Below are 17,574 nucleotides of genomic sequence, written 5' to 3'. Positions count from 1 at the left end.
AAACTGCAAACAATAAATTCTTACTCACACCCGCATATTTACATGAACAAAGAAATTTAATCATAATAGTTATAAATTAAAGTGAAAATATATACTCCGTCCCAAAAAGATTGGCTTGGTTATCTGGACGGTCAAAGGATATTTTCTTTTACCATAATTTTTTTAAATACTTTGTAAATATTTTAAATTGTTAACTATTGTGAATTTGTAACTTGTAGTATTTTTTATGTAGCTTCTAAATATGTAAGTTCTATTCAAAAAACTTAAAGATTATATGTCCGAATTCACACCGCATTAGTTAGTTTGACCCTTGTAATTCAAATCAAGACGGTTTTTTTGAAACAGATGGAGTAGCACTTAATCATGGTTAAGTGATAAATACAAATATATGATATATCTATAAAAAATATATATATTCTTCATTGATTTGGTATAAATACTGAATGCCAACAAAATAATATAACACCCACGGACACCCCTACTAACATATATACTTTTGAGTCGTTCCAATTGGACCATGCACGTTCATGTTTGGTTATTTTCTGCTAACTACATGTACGCTAATTGAGAGCTTAGAAATTAGAATATCCATGAAGTGAAATGTGGGAAAACTAGCTCATACAGAATCAGGAAAAAGATGCAAATAATAGTTAAACTAGGACTCATATATAACTTATTAAGTAATTTAATCCGCAAAGATCTTGACTTTAATTCAGAAGATTAAGCTTTAAGAAAATGAGTGATGATTCGCATTACCTGGTGCAAATTCCAAACTCGAATTGATTTGATAGGATCAGAGTCGTCCATTATTTTTCCTTCCTAAATACGGCTTCTGGCCTGAAGCCAAGTTGGAAGAAATAATATACCTCTATTCTAATTCTGACAAAAAGATTGACGTCCCCAATTTTCTTCTAATAACCCGTGAAGAGAGAGAGAAAGATCACGTGTGACAAAAGTATCATTTTCAGCTCCAAGTATATGATGAAGAGAATATTTATGTCACTATCATCGAAATTATTGCACCCCCAAATTACAAAGTCAGTATTTGCGAAACTGCTTGTGCAGGTTATTAGGGAAACCTCTTTTGCCAACTATGCTATGTATTAGGGTATTAATCTTATTTATCTGATCTAACGAGATTCTGCAAGTTGTTTTGTGGATTTTAAGAAGGATTAAACAGGTTTAACAAACATGTGGGAATTGCTCAGCCGTAAAGCACTTTTTATAGTCATGTCGGCATGTAATATAAAGTTAGGAACAATTGTTGATCCTATGAGATGAAGGGTATTAAAAGTTTCATATGACTGAAGAATGAGATTTCCTCAAAAGTCCATTGTCAGTTAAAAGGCAAAGTTAATTTCCTAACTGTAAATTTCATAATGGGCATCAATCTCGTGGTCATGGCCGACCTGAATAAAAGTGTGGATAAGCAAAAACTTAGTAATACATTATGATACATATGCATGTCCCTACTCTTGTTCCAATTCTATAATTGTTATTGTGCAAAGAGAATGGACAATTCTTTTTTTCACAAGTTCACGAGGGGCAAAGATTTTTGTGGCTGGTATAGAGGCTCGTGAACCAACTGGGACCTCAACTGTCTCTCCATCGTATTTTTCATTCCTTACCAACTAAAAGACAAACCACCTATGTTGAAAAGAGAGAGATACAGACAAGCAAAGTTACTATTATACCTTTTTAATTAATACTGTTTCTGCTTATCTGTCCCAAAAAACTTTCTCGTTTTCTTGTCTCTGTCTGGTGGTAGTAAGGAGATGAGTGTAATTACTGTTGCTAGCTTGCAGTTCACTGGTCTCTGCATGAATGACATAAAGAGGGCTTAGCCACTCCCCTTATAAATTAATGTCAAAGAGTTCTGAACTTCATGTCTCAGTATCCCACAAAACTAGAAGAACCACATTAGATACTTTAGCCTTTCTAACTATAGAAAGCCGAGCAAATGACCCAAATTCTCTGTTTAGAAACTGAGAATTCTTATGGTTGTTTCTGATCTTGAAAACTGAACTTTACAGGAGACCAAAACATGATGAATATCAGAATATCTTGGGTTTGGATTGTAGTCCTCTCTCTTGGTTTCACATTCCATAACCTTTCGACTTCACAGGCAAGGAGCACTAGCCATACGCATCACCCAACTGCCGTCGTTGTGGGAACTGTTTTCTGTGATACTTGCTTCCAGCAGCAATTCTCAGGGGCTAGTCACTTCATTTCAGGTTCATATTTCTTGTCAAAATATTTAACTATATCATCTTTCTTGTGTTTCTATTGAGCGCTTTCAGTTCATTAATGCGCATTTAAATCTCTGCTTTTAGGTGCTACTGTTGCTGTAGAATGTGCTGACTCAACCACTGAATCAAGTTTTTACAAGGAGGTGAAAACCAATGAGCATGGAAAATTCAGTGTAGACCTTCCTATCTCTGTAAGCAAACATGTCAAGAAAATCAAGGGATGTTCTGTGAAGCTGATTAAGAGCAGTGAGCCATATTGTGCTGTGGCGTCAACAGCAACTTCATCTTCCCTTCATCTCAAGTCGAGAAAACAAGGGACTCACATATTCTCTGCAGGTTTCTTCACATTCAAACCTCTTAACCAGCCAGATCTATGTAGCCAAAAGCCAAGCATCCAAAATTCAAAAAAGAAATTAATAGATCCTCAAAAGTCTGCTATTTCAAATCCTAATGATCCCACATTTTACCCACCAATTCAAGATCCACCAGCACCAGGTACTTTACTTCCACCTCTTCCTAGGCTACCTCCTTTGCCATTGCTTCCTCCTTTGCCAGATCTTCCAGGACTTCCAGTATCTAAAGAATCTAGCAAACAGTACTCACAATCAGAAGCTGCAGCTAAGCCAAGATTTTTCAATCCAATAGGAGGACTTCCCTTGCCTCCAAATCCACTTCTTCCACCACCTTCAATCCTTCCTCCAAACCCATTATTACCTCCACCTTCCATAATTCCTCCAGTCATCCCCTCTCCTCCTCCTTCCATATTTCCTCCCTTATTCCCTTCTCCTCCACCTTCAATAATTCCTCCGATAATCCCTTCACCTCCACGCCCTCCACCTTCATTGTTTCCTCCATTTATCCCACCACTCATACCTGGTATAACTCCATCTCCCCCACCCCCACCCCCTTCTCTCTTCCCACCTCTCCCTCCACTCATACCTGGTGTTCCTCCAGCTGCTACTTCTTCATCTCTGCAAAAGAAGAACCATTCTCCTTAGTCCACAATACAGTTACACAAACCCCTGCAATATAGCTAGCTATTACTTTTTTATTATGCACTGTGTGTAATTCTCCATAAACATACTCCATTTTGTTTTACTACCTTTCTGTTTACCTTTGTAATTTTCTAATGCTCAGTTCCATCTTGTTTTTGTTAGACATCAAGGTGACTGTATGATTTGTAATGCTACTTCAATAAAAGCTAAACTTATCTGTAACTGAGTATATATATCAAATCATGGCTATTGCTAGTACATATTTAACCTTTATTATATTAAGAAAAATTGGTCAACCTGCTTGTTACATACTTCAGGAACCAAAAGCCTGAATCTAGTTTCTGAACTCCTGATCAAAAGAAGAGCTGAATTAAACTAATTCTTAGCTTTAGAAGTACTGGAAACTTAACACTTACAACTAGATTTGTTACTTAGATGCTAATACTAATATTACTGAAACTTCTTTTATTTTATGAATGTTAAACCCTATCCAAGGGTCAACCAGAAACAGCCTCTCTACCTCCTAAGGTAGGGGTAAGGTCTACATACACTCTACCCTTCCCAGACCCCACTTTTCACTTTTGTGGGATTTCACTGGGTATGTTGTTGTTGTAATGTTAAATCCTGTCCCGTATACAAAGCAACTGTGCAGAAAGAATCTTGCAATTCTTTTAATGGTAATTGCCTAAAAGGAAGAGCAGCTCCTAAGCAGGTATACGGTTCTCCTCACTACGTAGAGTTCTATTACTAAAAGGACTATACCAATAATTTTTCAGTTATCAGCAATAACAACAATATTGATCAACTTCTTTTTTTACCCTGGCAACTATCAAATCACCTTCATTATTTCCATAGTTATTGGAGGTTTAAAAGTTTGAAAAACTAATGAATTCCTTACTGGCTTTCCATTAAAGCAAAAAGTGAACTAACAGTATGTTATAAGGGAACATTTGACAAGGTGATCGACTAATTTGTATAATGCCCTGGCTCCCTTAATTCGGAAAAGATTATCAGCTATGAAAAAAAACCATCTAGACAGGAAAAAGTACGAACATTTAGAGTGAAGAGTAGTGCAAAACCCGAAATTGTCACTTTTATTCATCTGTACGGATGAAGCAATATTAATAAACCGAAACCATGAAACTCATATGACTTTATGGAAAACTATGCCTGTTTCAGCAATATTAATAAACCGAAACCATGAAATTCATAGACTTTATGGAAAACTATGCCTGTTTATCAAACATTCTTAAAATTATGGAAATAACTGATTTTATTTCACAATTTGAATTCATTGTAGCAGTTGAAAATAATTTCACTTCAGGGTCAACTTAATGTCATGGAACTGTGTGTTGAGAAGGATAAACTATCCCATTTCCCATAATCCCATTTCCTGTTTATTTCCTTAACTCTACCAAAACATGGACATGAACTGACATGTTTCTCGATCCTGCATACCTTAATAACTGCATGTGTGATCTGATGAATAAAATAATGCGAAGAACGAGGAATTGAATAGCTGTGTCCTAGACTCAGTCACAAGTATATACAACAAATAATAAAGCAGTAAGATGTATTGCTGTGAAGTAAGCATGTGTATTCTGTTCAGAACAAATTATGTTAATGTAACAGCATTATGTAAGGCTGGAAGAAGTGAATCACTTGATCAAAACTTACAAAAACCATCATCAACTTCTTTCACTAGCCTCGTTCTTCTTCCCTTCCCAAAAAATAATTAAGTGAAGAATTATTACTTTAGGACAACAATATTAATACATTTTCTTTGACTTATGGTTCAGAAGCAATGTCATCATGTACCAGCAGCTAGAGTTCAGCAACTAGACTTCTCAAAAGCCACAGATAATTGAGGAAAATGTAACATCCACAAAACTTTTTTATCCATCAAAACATCAATTTCTCTATTTGTAGCAATAAGAAAAGAAAGAAATATCCACCATGAAATAGAACTCCAGCTTTGCCATGACAAATTGCCCCTCACAGAGACTTCATGTGCATATCAAAATTAACACCTCTATTCAATTCTTTGAGATACTATGAACTCAATATCAATAAGAAACCAAACTTACAGTTAGATTCAAACTTCTCTCATTTTCTGAGCTGTTTTTATCCAGAGAACAGGGAACAATAGCGGCAAAAAACATTTCTGTAGTAGAAATAATACAAACCAGTAGGAAAGCTATGCGGATCTCACAGGAAAATATAACATCCTTAGAAAAAATCTTCTGAGCCAAACACAAATGCCTTATATGTTCTCGTGTCTTGATGTATAGAAAAAGAAAAAAAAAAGAAAGGGAACAATAACAGAGAGGACATGGATTAGAAAATTAGTTCACTTTTCAGAAGCAGTATTATAAGTGTCATGATTCATGAGCAAAAACTTGAAACATCAAACTGTAATTGAGCAACCACAAGACAGATAATCACACATGTATAAACACAAAGAAAAACACCCCCATTACTGACCCAAAGGCTGAGCGCATTATCCAAGGCCTCAAGTACTTTCAGATTCATGCGAACCCAAAAAGCCTCATACCAGAATTGACAATGGTGTGTAGATGGCGGGCAGAGGATAGAATTTGAAAAGATAAAAACAAATTGGAGGGAAGATAAAATAAATAAAGTTGGCTTTGGTTTATATTTTATACCACTTCTTGTCAATGAAAAAGTATTTCTGACCTTAATTTGCCGGTAATACTTTACTTAAAAAAACAAGTTAATTATATTTAACGAATGTCTTAAACTTTTAATTATTCAAATTCAGTTATTAAGTGATTTATCCTTTAAATTTGAATCTTTAATCGTTCAAGTCTTAATTACTCCTATTAAATAGGCGTCTAGCCATAGATTCTAAATATTTCTCATTTTATTTGAAATTTATGAAGTTTGGAGATGGATTTGTGTTTGGTTATACATTTGCGATGGAGAGAATAAAGTACTTTGAATGGAGATGGATTAGGAAAATAGGTTTGGGCACTTCTTCAAATTTGGAATCCAACTTTAAATTTGTTTGGAAAAATTTGTCACTAAAGACTTAAAGTGAAATAAAGTGAAAATTAATTAACCAAAAAAAAAAAAAAAAAAACAACAACAACTTTAAGTGTGCTCGAATTTCTTATTTTTAAAACAAATTAATTTAATAATAACTTAAATAAGATAAAAAAAAAATCTTAAGAGAAAAAGCCCCTACCCAACCCAATGACATTGCCTGTCATTATCAATTACCATCTCACAATCATCATTACCGTCAAACACTATGATCGCCATCCCAGTAGCCACCCCTACAATCAACCTTCTTTTACCAACATATCCACATTCCACCACCACACTTTATCACCACCATCCCCTCCACCTTATATATCGCTTCACCGTCACCTGAAATATATATATAAATCACCATTGATCGATTCCGGAAAATTAGCTACCAATATCGCTATAATTTTTAGTTGGCATCACTAACTACCCATTAACCACCAGGTTAACCATTTATGTTGTCAGTCACTATCATTACAAGATACTATCCATAATCACCACCAACAACCAACACCACTGCCGACCATCACCATAGGCTGATTCAGGATTTAAATTATATGGGTTCAATCTTAAATTCTTAGCATTGAACCTATCATATTTTTGAAGTTATGAGTTCATATCTACTATATCACAATTTTAGTAATTAATATTTTGCACATAAGTTTTTGCGTCAAACGTTAGAGATTTATTTAAACCGCATACTAGAGTGTTAATCTCCTACGGTGAAAATACTTTAGCACGAACATTTGTAGAGAGTTCTTCAAAGCTTGAGGCGTGTCAATTAAGACACTATCTGATACATGATAATTAGATTAGTGGAATATTGGGATTAATTGTAATATCCACATCATGATGAGTTGGCTAGTAGTTAATGAGTTAGTTACACTTAACCGCATGTCAAGATTATTAATACCACGGTATTAGGCTAGATTTACCTTTCTCATTACATATAACCATGTACTTGTATTGATTGGATTCATTCATTGATTACCGAATATACAACTTACTTCTTCTTCTACATTTCTCATCTCTTCCATAATTACATCTGACTGTTTCACTCGAAAGTATTAATCTTTCCTGTCCAGTCTAAGAAATTCTCGAATTCATTTGTGATTCCTGGATTTCATCTATCATTGGTATCAAAGCTCATTGATTCTCGGCATCAATGGCGAAAGGAACTAGGTCAAATGGTGAAAACACAAGCAAACCACGACTGAAAGTGGAGATATGCGTGAAATGATGCAGAAATTGATTGCAGACATTGGGATTCTTACTGGTGAAGTTGCAAACTTAAAAAAACTGGATCAAACTGTTGCGAAATTGAAGGAACATCTTGAAGGCAATGGAGGTGATGTTTCTCCAGTGGAGATGGAAGTAGGAACTTCAAGAGAGAGACAATCCACTGATGAGGATCCAAGGAACAAGAATCCTGTACACCACAATCGTCAAGATGAAGGACAAAGGAACAATAATTCTATGAATTACCAGCGTCATCATCATGGAATAGCTAGGTATTCTAAATTAGATTTTCCAAAATTCTCGGGAGAAGATTTGAGATCATGGTTATTCAAAGTTGAGCAATTTTTCAACTTTGATGACATTCCCATGGATCAAAGAGTAGGATTGGCAGCAGTTCATCTGGAGGGAGAAGCAATACAATGGCATCAATCATTCATGAGGTATAGGCAATTTACTTACCCTCCTAGTTGGAATGAGTATATCATGGCATTAGTTGAAAGATTTGGGGCTGATTATGATGACCCAATGGAGGAAATTAAAAAGATAAAACAGACTGGTTCAGTAAAGGAATACCAAGCCATCTTTGAAAGTAAATTGACAAGGGTGAATTTGTCTCAAGAAAATGCAATCAGTTGCTTTCTTGGAGGACTTACAGATGAATTGAATTTAGCTGTAAAATTGACTAATCCTACTACACTATCACAATTGTATAGAACTGCTAGGATGCAAGAGGCTTTCTTAGCTGCTCAAGCTAAAGCCTATAAACAGTTTCCTGCATATTCAACAAGTTCTGGTTCTGCATATAGAAGGAATAGTGATCAAAGGGTTCAAAATAAGCCATTATTACCAACTCCTGGATTTGAGAATCAGTCAAGCAGTAAAGGAATTACCAGAAGAAGGTTGAGTGCTGAGGAGATGAATGAAAAAAGGGCACAAGGTCTGTGTTACTTCTGCACAGAAAAATATGTACCAGGGCATAAGTGCAAGAACCTTAAGCAACTGTATTTGTTAGAAGTGGAGGAAATGGATGAGGAACACCTTCATGATGATGAAGGGTTAAGAGAAGAGACAGGAATGGAACTAGCTGAAGTAAACCAACCTATGGAGCAAATGGAAATATCTATACATGCTCTAAATGGATCATTGGGTTTTAGAACATTGAGGGTCACTGGTTATCATTCCAAAAGGCCATTACATATTTTGGTTGATACTGGAAGTTCTCACAACTTCATTGACCCTGAAATAGTAAAGCAGTTGGGGTGTTCAACTAGAACAACCATGCCACAGTTGGTATCTGCAGCAAATGGAAATGACATGAAAGTGGATAAGGTGTGTGAAATCACTTGGTTACTTCAAGGGGCTGAGTTCACTGCTGAATTTCTGATATTACCATTGGGTTCTTGTGGGGTTGTATTGGGTGTTCAATGGTTGCTGACACTAGGGGACATCAAAATGAACTTCAACAAACTTACTATGGAGTTTATGTACAAAGGAAAAAGACATCTATTGAGAGGAGCAGGCAAACAAATTGTAACTCCAGGAGCAGGCAGACTTGATAGAATTTCAGGTAATGGTTCACAACTCTGCATGATTCAAGTAGTTCCTACTATGTGCTATGAACTGCATGGTCATGCCTTAGAATCCACACAAGATTCTAAGGAGGAACCTGGCTTAACTGAGTTATTAGAGGAGTTCGAAGAGAGCTTGTTTCTTTGAACAAAACCATTCGAGGGTTTTTGACCACGATTATATTACATCTTTGTGCTTGAGCCTATCAACAAGAGGCCTTATAGATATCCTTCCGTTAAAAAGGATATAATAGAAGGACTAGTGAAACAAATGGTGGATCAGGGTATTGTACAACCTAGCTGCAGTCCATTTGCATCTCCTGTAGTTTTGGTGGGCAAAAAGGATGGGAGTTGGAGACTTTGTGTTGATTATAGGGACTTGAACAAACATACTGTGAAGAATAAATTTCCTATCCCTATTGTGGAAGATCTATTGGATGAATTAGGTGGTTCTAAGATCTTCTCCAAGATAGATCTTAGGTCTGGTTATCACCAGCTAAGAATGGCAGTAGAAGATGTGCCTAAGACTGCTTTTAGAACACATTCAGGTCACTATGAATACTTGGTGATGCCTTTTGGGTTATCAAATGCTCCAGCAACATTTCAAGGCTTAATGAACACAGTATTTCGATTTTCTCAGGAAATATGTGTTAGTCTTTTTTGATGACATTCTGATCTATAGTCAGAATATTGATGAACATGTTGCCCATCTGAGGACTGTTTTTGTGGAAATGCAAAGACATCAGTTGTTTGCCAAACAAAGCAAGTGCTTCTTTGGAGTTAAAAAGATAGAATATTTGGGTCACTTTATCTCTGAGGAAGGTGTTTCAACTGATCCTCAGAAAATTGCAGCTGTGAAGAACTGGCCAATTCCTACTACTCTCAAACAACTGAGAGGATTTCTTGGCTTAGCAGGGTACTATAGGAGATTTGTGCAAGGATTTGGGTTGATTAGTAGACCTTTAACTGATCTTTTAAAGAAAGATAGTTTTAAGTGGTCATCTGATGCTACTGCAGCTTTTGAACAACTGAAATTGGCTCTTATTCAAGTGCCTGTTTTAGCTTTACCAGATATGAACAAGATTTTTGTGGTAGAATCTGATGCTAGTGGCTATGGCATTGGTGCTGTCTTGATGCAACAGGGCCATCCAATTGCATTTCTCAGTAAAACATTGTCACCTAGACATGCTGCCATGTCTGTATATGATAGAGAGTTGTTGGCCATTGTTCATGCTGTGACCAAATGGTCTCAATACTTGTTGGGCCACAGATTCATTATCAGAACTGATCAAAGAGCTTTGAAGTTCCTTATGGAACAGAAAATTCACACCAATTCTCAACTCATGTGGTTGACTAAACTCATGCCATTTGACTACACAATTGAATACAAGAAAGGGTCTGAAAACAAAGCAGCTGATGCTCTTTCTAGAGTAACTGGTTCTGAGATACTAAAGATTGGTGATTTCTAATACAAGCTCTGACTTATTACAAGCTATAGCTCAAAGTTGGGACACTGATTCTGAGGTGAAAGCAATTATTACTCAATTACAAGCTACTCCTGACTTGGTTTCACAGTTTACTTGGAGTAATGGTCAGTTGAGGAGAAAAGGAAGATTGGTGGTAGGTAAGGTGCATCAGTTAAGGCAAGACATCATAACTTTCTGGCATGCTTCTGCCAATGGGGGGCACTCAGGTGTTGAGGCTACTTTGAGAAGATTATTGACATTCTTCTATTGGAAAGGACTGAGGGACGACGTAAAAAAATTTGTGCAGTGTTGTGACATTTGTCAGAGGAATAAGTCTGACTTAGCTGCTTATCCAGGGCTACTTCAACCTCTCCCCATTCCTGATGTAGTCTGGTCCCAGATAAGCATGGATTTCATTGATGGCCTTCCAAAATCCAATGGTTATGAGGTTATACTTGTGGTGGTAGATAGATTGAGCAAATATGCTCATTTCATTCCTTTGAAGCATCCCTATACTGCTCAGTCAGTAGCTAAGGCAATGTTAAATGAGGTGGTTAAACTACATGGTCTGCCTGACAACATCACAAGTGACAGAGATGCAGTTTTTCTGAGTTCTTTTTGGCAGGAATTGTTTTCAATACAAGGAGTTCAGCTCAACACTTCCTCAGCTTACCACCCTCAATCTGATGGGCAAACTGAGGTTGTAAATAGGTGCTTGGAGACTTACTTAAGGTGCTTTTGCGCAGATGATGCCACAAATTGGGTTGAGTGTTTAGCACTGGCTGAATATTGGTATAATACTTCTTATCACAGTTCTATCAAGACTACTCCTTATGAGGCATTATATGGGAGGCCACCACCATTGCATCTCCCATATCTCCCCGGTGAATCTGCTTCAGTTGAGGTGGACAGTACCTTGGTGAGTAGAGAATTGAAGCTACAACTACTCAAACACCATCTAGCAAGAGCTCAACTTCGAATGAAGCAACAGGCTGATTCTCATAGGTCTGAGAGGAGTTTTGAAGTTGGAGATTGGGTGTACTTTAAGACTCAACCTTATAGACAAGTCACAGTTGCCAATCAACCATTTCACAAGCTAGCTGCTAAGTATTATGGTGTCACGCCCTCACCTGACGTAACACGGCACCCGGTGCCTGACTGTACGTGACCGGAGCGAACCAACTACATTCGAATCAACATGTGATATCCAAAACATAACTGAATGTGGAACCACTAAACACATGCTGATATACTAAAAGTCTGACTGAAATCATAATGCGGAAATACTTAGACAATCTGAAATATCTGAACGTAGCCAACATGGCTTAAACAAAACAAATATCTGACTGTCTGAACTGTGTCTATGAAGCCTCTAAGAATACTGAATAATAGAGCTGTCTATGAACTGAAATAACTAGATAGCTGACAACGCCCCGAAGGAATTTGGGGCTCACTATACGTGCACTCCTAAATAACCTCGTCAACCTGTATATCGTTGCCTGCATCGCGAGATGCAGGCCCCCAAGCAATAAAAGGGACATCAGCACATTTGAATTGTACTGGTATGTAAAGCAACTGAAGCAATAAAATACTAAAACTGAAACTGAAACTGAAACTGATAACTGTAACTGTAACTGTAATGGCAAGGAAGTAGAGCTATGAATACTCCCTGCTCTGTATCTGAATCATCTGTATTATCTGTGTTTGTATATGTGGGGCCTCGGCCCAATAATAAATACAAGGCCTCGGCCTAGTAGTGCGTCAGTCAATGGCCTCGGCCATGTATACGTATACACAAGACTGTACTGTGCCCTCGGGCAAAATCACATATGTATAATTATGGTTAATTAATAGGGACTGAGACCATAATAACAATGAACAATGCTGAACTGAAATAGACATGCTGGACTGAATTAAAACACTGACTGTTTCTGAGCATACTGAATTTCTAGACTGAGACTCATGTGGTAACAATACATAAGTCTATAAAGATTACGTGCTGAGTTCATGATATTCAAATTGACAACCATGAACGAATTCTGTAACTGCAACCCTAGAAGATAACAGTTCTACAACATATCATGAAACTAGGGCTAAACTGTATATTGAGTCAAATTACTGACAAGTATGAAGAATGAGGCGTAGGGAGAATCATGAACATTCCCTAACGTAGATAGTTAGCTCACATACCTTAGTCGCTCCAAAACTTGAATTAAAGACTTGGGCTTTGAAGAGGATTTTCAAAATCTTGAATTCTTTGAACCTTGATATGGGTTTTTCTTGAAAACCCTATGTTAAGAATGAGAGTTCTTGCTTAATGATCATGAATGTATGTTGGAATTGACTTGGAATGCATGGAATAGGCTTACCTTAAAGTATCTTGAAGGTTGGGAGAGAAGAGCTTCGTCCTTAGGGCTTGAGAGACTTCTTTAGGTTCTTTACCTCGGGAAAATTGGTTTAAAACGGGCGGGAATGAATAAATGAAATTTGGCTCTTAAAACGTCGTGGTCGGTGCGCGGTCGCTTAGCCGGAGGGTACTTCGCGGTGATCGCGCGCGGCGTAACATCGCTCGGTGCGCGATCGCGCAAAAAATGTACTTCGCGAAAGACTTCGCGCAGAGTAAAACGGTAATTAGCACGTGTACGTTTGAGCTCCATAATATATGGTTGGAAAGGTATTTCAAAGGCCTACAACTTTCATGTTTTGAGTTTATCTCAAATTCCTAACGTCACTACCCGAAAACTCGGCCATAAGTACAACCGTCTCGTACTTAGACGAATTTAGGCCTCGAGAACTTCACTTTTTGGTTTGACTTCAAAACGATCGTTTATCACCCGAATGGATTCATAGCTAAAATATGATCTTTATACTAGTTTCATACATTTACATCTAACTCGGATTTACGGGATATTACCGATATGGTTTAGTATGAAAGTACGAGGTGTTACAATATCTCCCCCTCGGGATCATTCGTCCTCGAATGACGGGTCGTGGTTAAGATTGACCGGGACGTACTTGAATACACGAACATGAAGGAACATATGAAACGTGAGACATGGAATGACGTGGTTACATGGAAATATGAATACCGAAACATGAGACATGAGCATGAAACATGAGTCATGCCATACGATACGGGCTATGGAAAGTTACCTTGGGAGTTCTCTTCAGCTTCTTCAAACAAAAATGGGTTCTTGGATTTCATGTCCTCCTAGTATTCCCATGTAGCTTCCTCAACTTTCGACTTCTCCATAACACTTTTACCGAGGCTACTTCCTTGGTTCTCAACTTGCGAACTTGACGATCAAGAATAGCCACCGGGATCTCTTTATAAGACAGGCTATCTTTAACCCCTATGACTTCGTAGACCAACTAGAGACGGTCTCCCATGAACTTCTTCAAGATAGAGATACATGAAATCCTGGTGTACAAAGAATTTTGTGGCAATTCTAACTCATAAGCCACTTGCCCGATCCTTTGCGGATTCTATATATCCAATATAGCGGGGGCTAAGCTTCCCCTTCTTTCCAAATCTCATAACGCCTTTCATCAGCGAAAATTTCAGAAACATCCAATCATCAACTTGGAACTCTAAGTCTCTACGCCACATGTCCGAATAAGACTATTGGCGACTCTGAGCCGTCTTCAAATGCTCTTGAATTAACTTGATTTTCTCATAGCCTCGATAGACCAAATCGTCCTAACAACTCGTTCCCAACTTTAAACTAATCAATCGGTGATCTACACCTTCGCTCAAAAAGGGTTTGTTCGGTGATTCCAATTACCTTGAAATCAAGTACACAAGCTTATTGAATTGAATGGACAAAAGATTACTAAACTGCTGAGATACTAAACTGAATGTCTATTGAACAAGGAAGGCCGACCGAATACCGAGTTAACCGAATACCGAATTAATAATAACATTAATCGAATACCGTTATTTGGATTAATCAATACGGTGGGCATGAATACATGGAAGGATTGATATAACCAGAGAATAAATATGATATTGAGCTAACATGAATATTATAAATACGAGATCCGAATGACGTATTCGTCCGAAGGCATTTGTATGAAAAGTCGTGCTAAGTTCGATGAATAAAGGATTTATAAAAGTCCGCTAGGGAAATCGAGCACCACGGTCAAATGATGGATTGGGTCCCATGAGAATAACAACTTGGCATATTCTCGGATAAATCTATCATCTTAATAGTATAAGTCTATAATCACCCATTTTGGTCGTGCCTTCTAACCGAATGAGGTAGAACCGTTATAAAGTCCATATTTATCATTTCTCATTCTCAAAGCAAGAATATTTATATTCCGAGACAAGTCGCAGACCTCTAGTGTTCGGCTTTCACTTGCAAAAAAATTTGGGCCACTTAGCCACAAACCCTAAAGGCCTTTTTCATATCATTTCACGAATAAATCTCCTTAAGATCATGATACATCTTCGTGGAATACGGCGAAATACAAATTGTGATCCTCGACATAATCATAAGAGCCATCTACATCCGGAACGCATAATCCGCCTAAGTATCTCAAGTTACCATTATCTCCCCTTTTTCAAAAAAAAAGGAGAGTTCGTGAATCCTCTTTCATCAGAAGTAGGAATCACCAAACCGCTTCTCTTCTAATCACATAACTACAGAGGAATAAGCCATGTTCTGGGCAACAACTCCACCCACTTCGGAGTCCGAAAGTCGAATTCCTAGCGATAAGTGGTGAACTTCTTTCACCATAGTTCTCTTGTTCCAAAATAGAAGGGTTTCCCATACTTGATTTCCTTTTTTTAGAGATACTTCCTAGAATACTCATAAGATCGTTGGCGCTAAGTCTTTCACTAGCACCCTAAATATGTCTCGTGCAATGGCACTACCTTGTAACACATAACCGGGCATGATCTTATAAGCTTTTACGTGATCGCCTAATCGATAATAATTGAACTTGACACGATTCGTTCGACAATCATTCTACTCATTTCGGGTTTCTCTAAGTTGAGGCATATTCCTTTATGGAGACTATCTCATTATGCCAATTTAACCGAACCGAGGTTCTTCATATGTCGTACTAACCTTCGGTCTTCAATTATCTCACCGGACTTAGCGATTTACGCATATACCAAGCGCTAACGTTTATACTTACAAATTCTTCTCTTACGGGATCCAATTAACATTCCTTATCTTCTGATAATTTTATACTCTACAACACCGACGACTCTTTTTTTTTCGACTCAATCCGAGCAATTTCTCACGGGGGAAAACTAAATTTACTTAAAAAAGTTACTACCGTATTCATAACTAGCATACTCCATCTTAACAACTTAACTCGCTACACCGTAAATCTTAGGACAACCTCTTTTGACAACTCTGTGAGGCTATTCTTTCCGTAGTTTGGTCAAAGAGCCGATTTCTTTTTCCACTAATTACTCTACCGAACTTAACTTAAGCCTTTGGTTTCTAACACAGAGATCGGATGTATCCGAACCGTCACCAAGATGTTCATCCGAATAAGGAAATCAAATCATATCTCTAATAGTTCTACTGAAATTGCTAATGCATTATATCTACTCAAAACTTACTTACTATTTTTCTGTTAATCACCCGCTAGCTTTACATTTTCTTATTCCATCGCTTCTGAATAACCTAAGTTATTTCTAACTCTCCCTCATCATCTGACGCTATTCCATGGTCGTATACTATCTTTGCTGAACTATGGATCATACTTAAGAAACTTTCATCTATCTTATATGAAAGATTGGAACAACTAAACCCAAACTTTCTATACACTTCAAAATCGTATCAGACTATACACATCGGGGATAAACACTTACTCGCATAGCGAGAGATCGTCACATCTCCTTATCTCATAATAATAATTACTTACATAGCAACTTACAACCATCGTACTTAACTCGATTATAAGACTAAACTTAACAAACTAAAACCATTCCCGAAAATTTAATATCGTCTGCCATTGTTCTTATTTCATACCCATCTCTTTATTAACAGCATAGTTCGTACGAAAATTTCATTTTGATGATAATGGGGGATGCCTCTTTATCCCGACGACTGAATCCAAGCATTTCACGAGAACCGAAATCCCAAAGCTTAAGTATTACCAACATTCGAGGACGAGAGGCTACGAAACACATATCAAGGCCCAAACGATACACCTCTTAGTGTCTCCTATAACACTTGTTGCACATAAGATTCTGAAAACTTCTGTGGCTCACATTGGTATGTCACTGAGAGGCGTGTCATAAAATCTGTTTCTAGTTGAACTGACCCTTTTGATCACATTTAGACCTCAAGACTAGTGCACTAGCTTGCACGGAGCGGGTCCCGATTTATGTAGAAAATCGTCCGCCACCTTCCCCGAGACCCTCCATGATTTACGTTTCCTGCAGACTTAGCTCCTTTTCTAGTTTCTCTGATATCCTCTTCCTGTTGTCTCTCATTCTCCTTTCTCAAGAATATCATTATCATTCAACTTACCATTCATTCTACTACACCCTTCCGCAACTTACATTGTATTCCACTTTCAACAATAGCTGGCTCCCACCACGTTACATGAGAAGTATGCACAATTGATCCCCCGGGTAAACATCCTTACTGGACCTTGAATTATCCGTGTCGCCTACGTATTTGAAACGTACGTATATATATATATATATATATATATATATATATCATGGCACATCTGATGAAAGAAACGAGACAAATCTCGAATGTCTTCAATTGTTTATATGTACGGGGCCCTCACACATATAAAAGAGACCCCATTGGACACGCTTCATAGAGAAAAAGAGAACCTAGTGCTCGATACCAAGCTTTGTCACGCCCCGAACTCGGGCTCCAAACGTAACACCTGTCGATCGAAACCGAGCGAACCAATATGGGTCGAATCAACATGTGATATCAAAACATAACCGAATGTGGAACCACTAAACATATGTCGATATACTAAAAAGTCTGATCGAAATCATAATGCGGAAATACTTAGA

At 37.5% G+C, this 17,574-nt stretch overlaps 1 protein-coding gene across 1 annotated transcript; it reads left to right on the top strand.

Annotated features, from left to right (window-relative positions):
- The first annotated feature begins 1,791 nt into the window (after positions 1-1,791).
- LOC132046991 (vegetative cell wall protein gp1) lies at positions 1,792-3,466 on the top strand. The gene is made up of 2 exons (XM_059437854.1): positions 1,792-2,234; positions 2,334-3,466. The coding sequence occupies exons 1-2, from the start codon at positions 2,045-2,047 to the stop codon at positions 3,245-3,247; spliced, it is 1,104 nt and encodes a 367-aa protein (XP_059293837.1). The 5' UTR covers positions 1,792-2,044; the 3' UTR covers positions 3,248-3,466.
- The last annotated feature ends 14,108 nt before the right edge of the window (positions 3,467-17,574 follow it).

The sequence above is a fragment of the Lycium ferocissimum genome, chromosome 2 (genome assembly GCF_029784015.1).
Source record: "Lycium ferocissimum isolate CSIRO_LF1 chromosome 2, AGI_CSIRO_Lferr_CH_V1, whole genome shotgun sequence".
Classification (NCBI taxonomy): domain Eukaryota; kingdom Viridiplantae; phylum Streptophyta; class Magnoliopsida; order Solanales; family Solanaceae; genus Lycium; species Lycium ferocissimum.
This window is presented reverse-complemented; position numbering and strand designations above follow the sequence as displayed.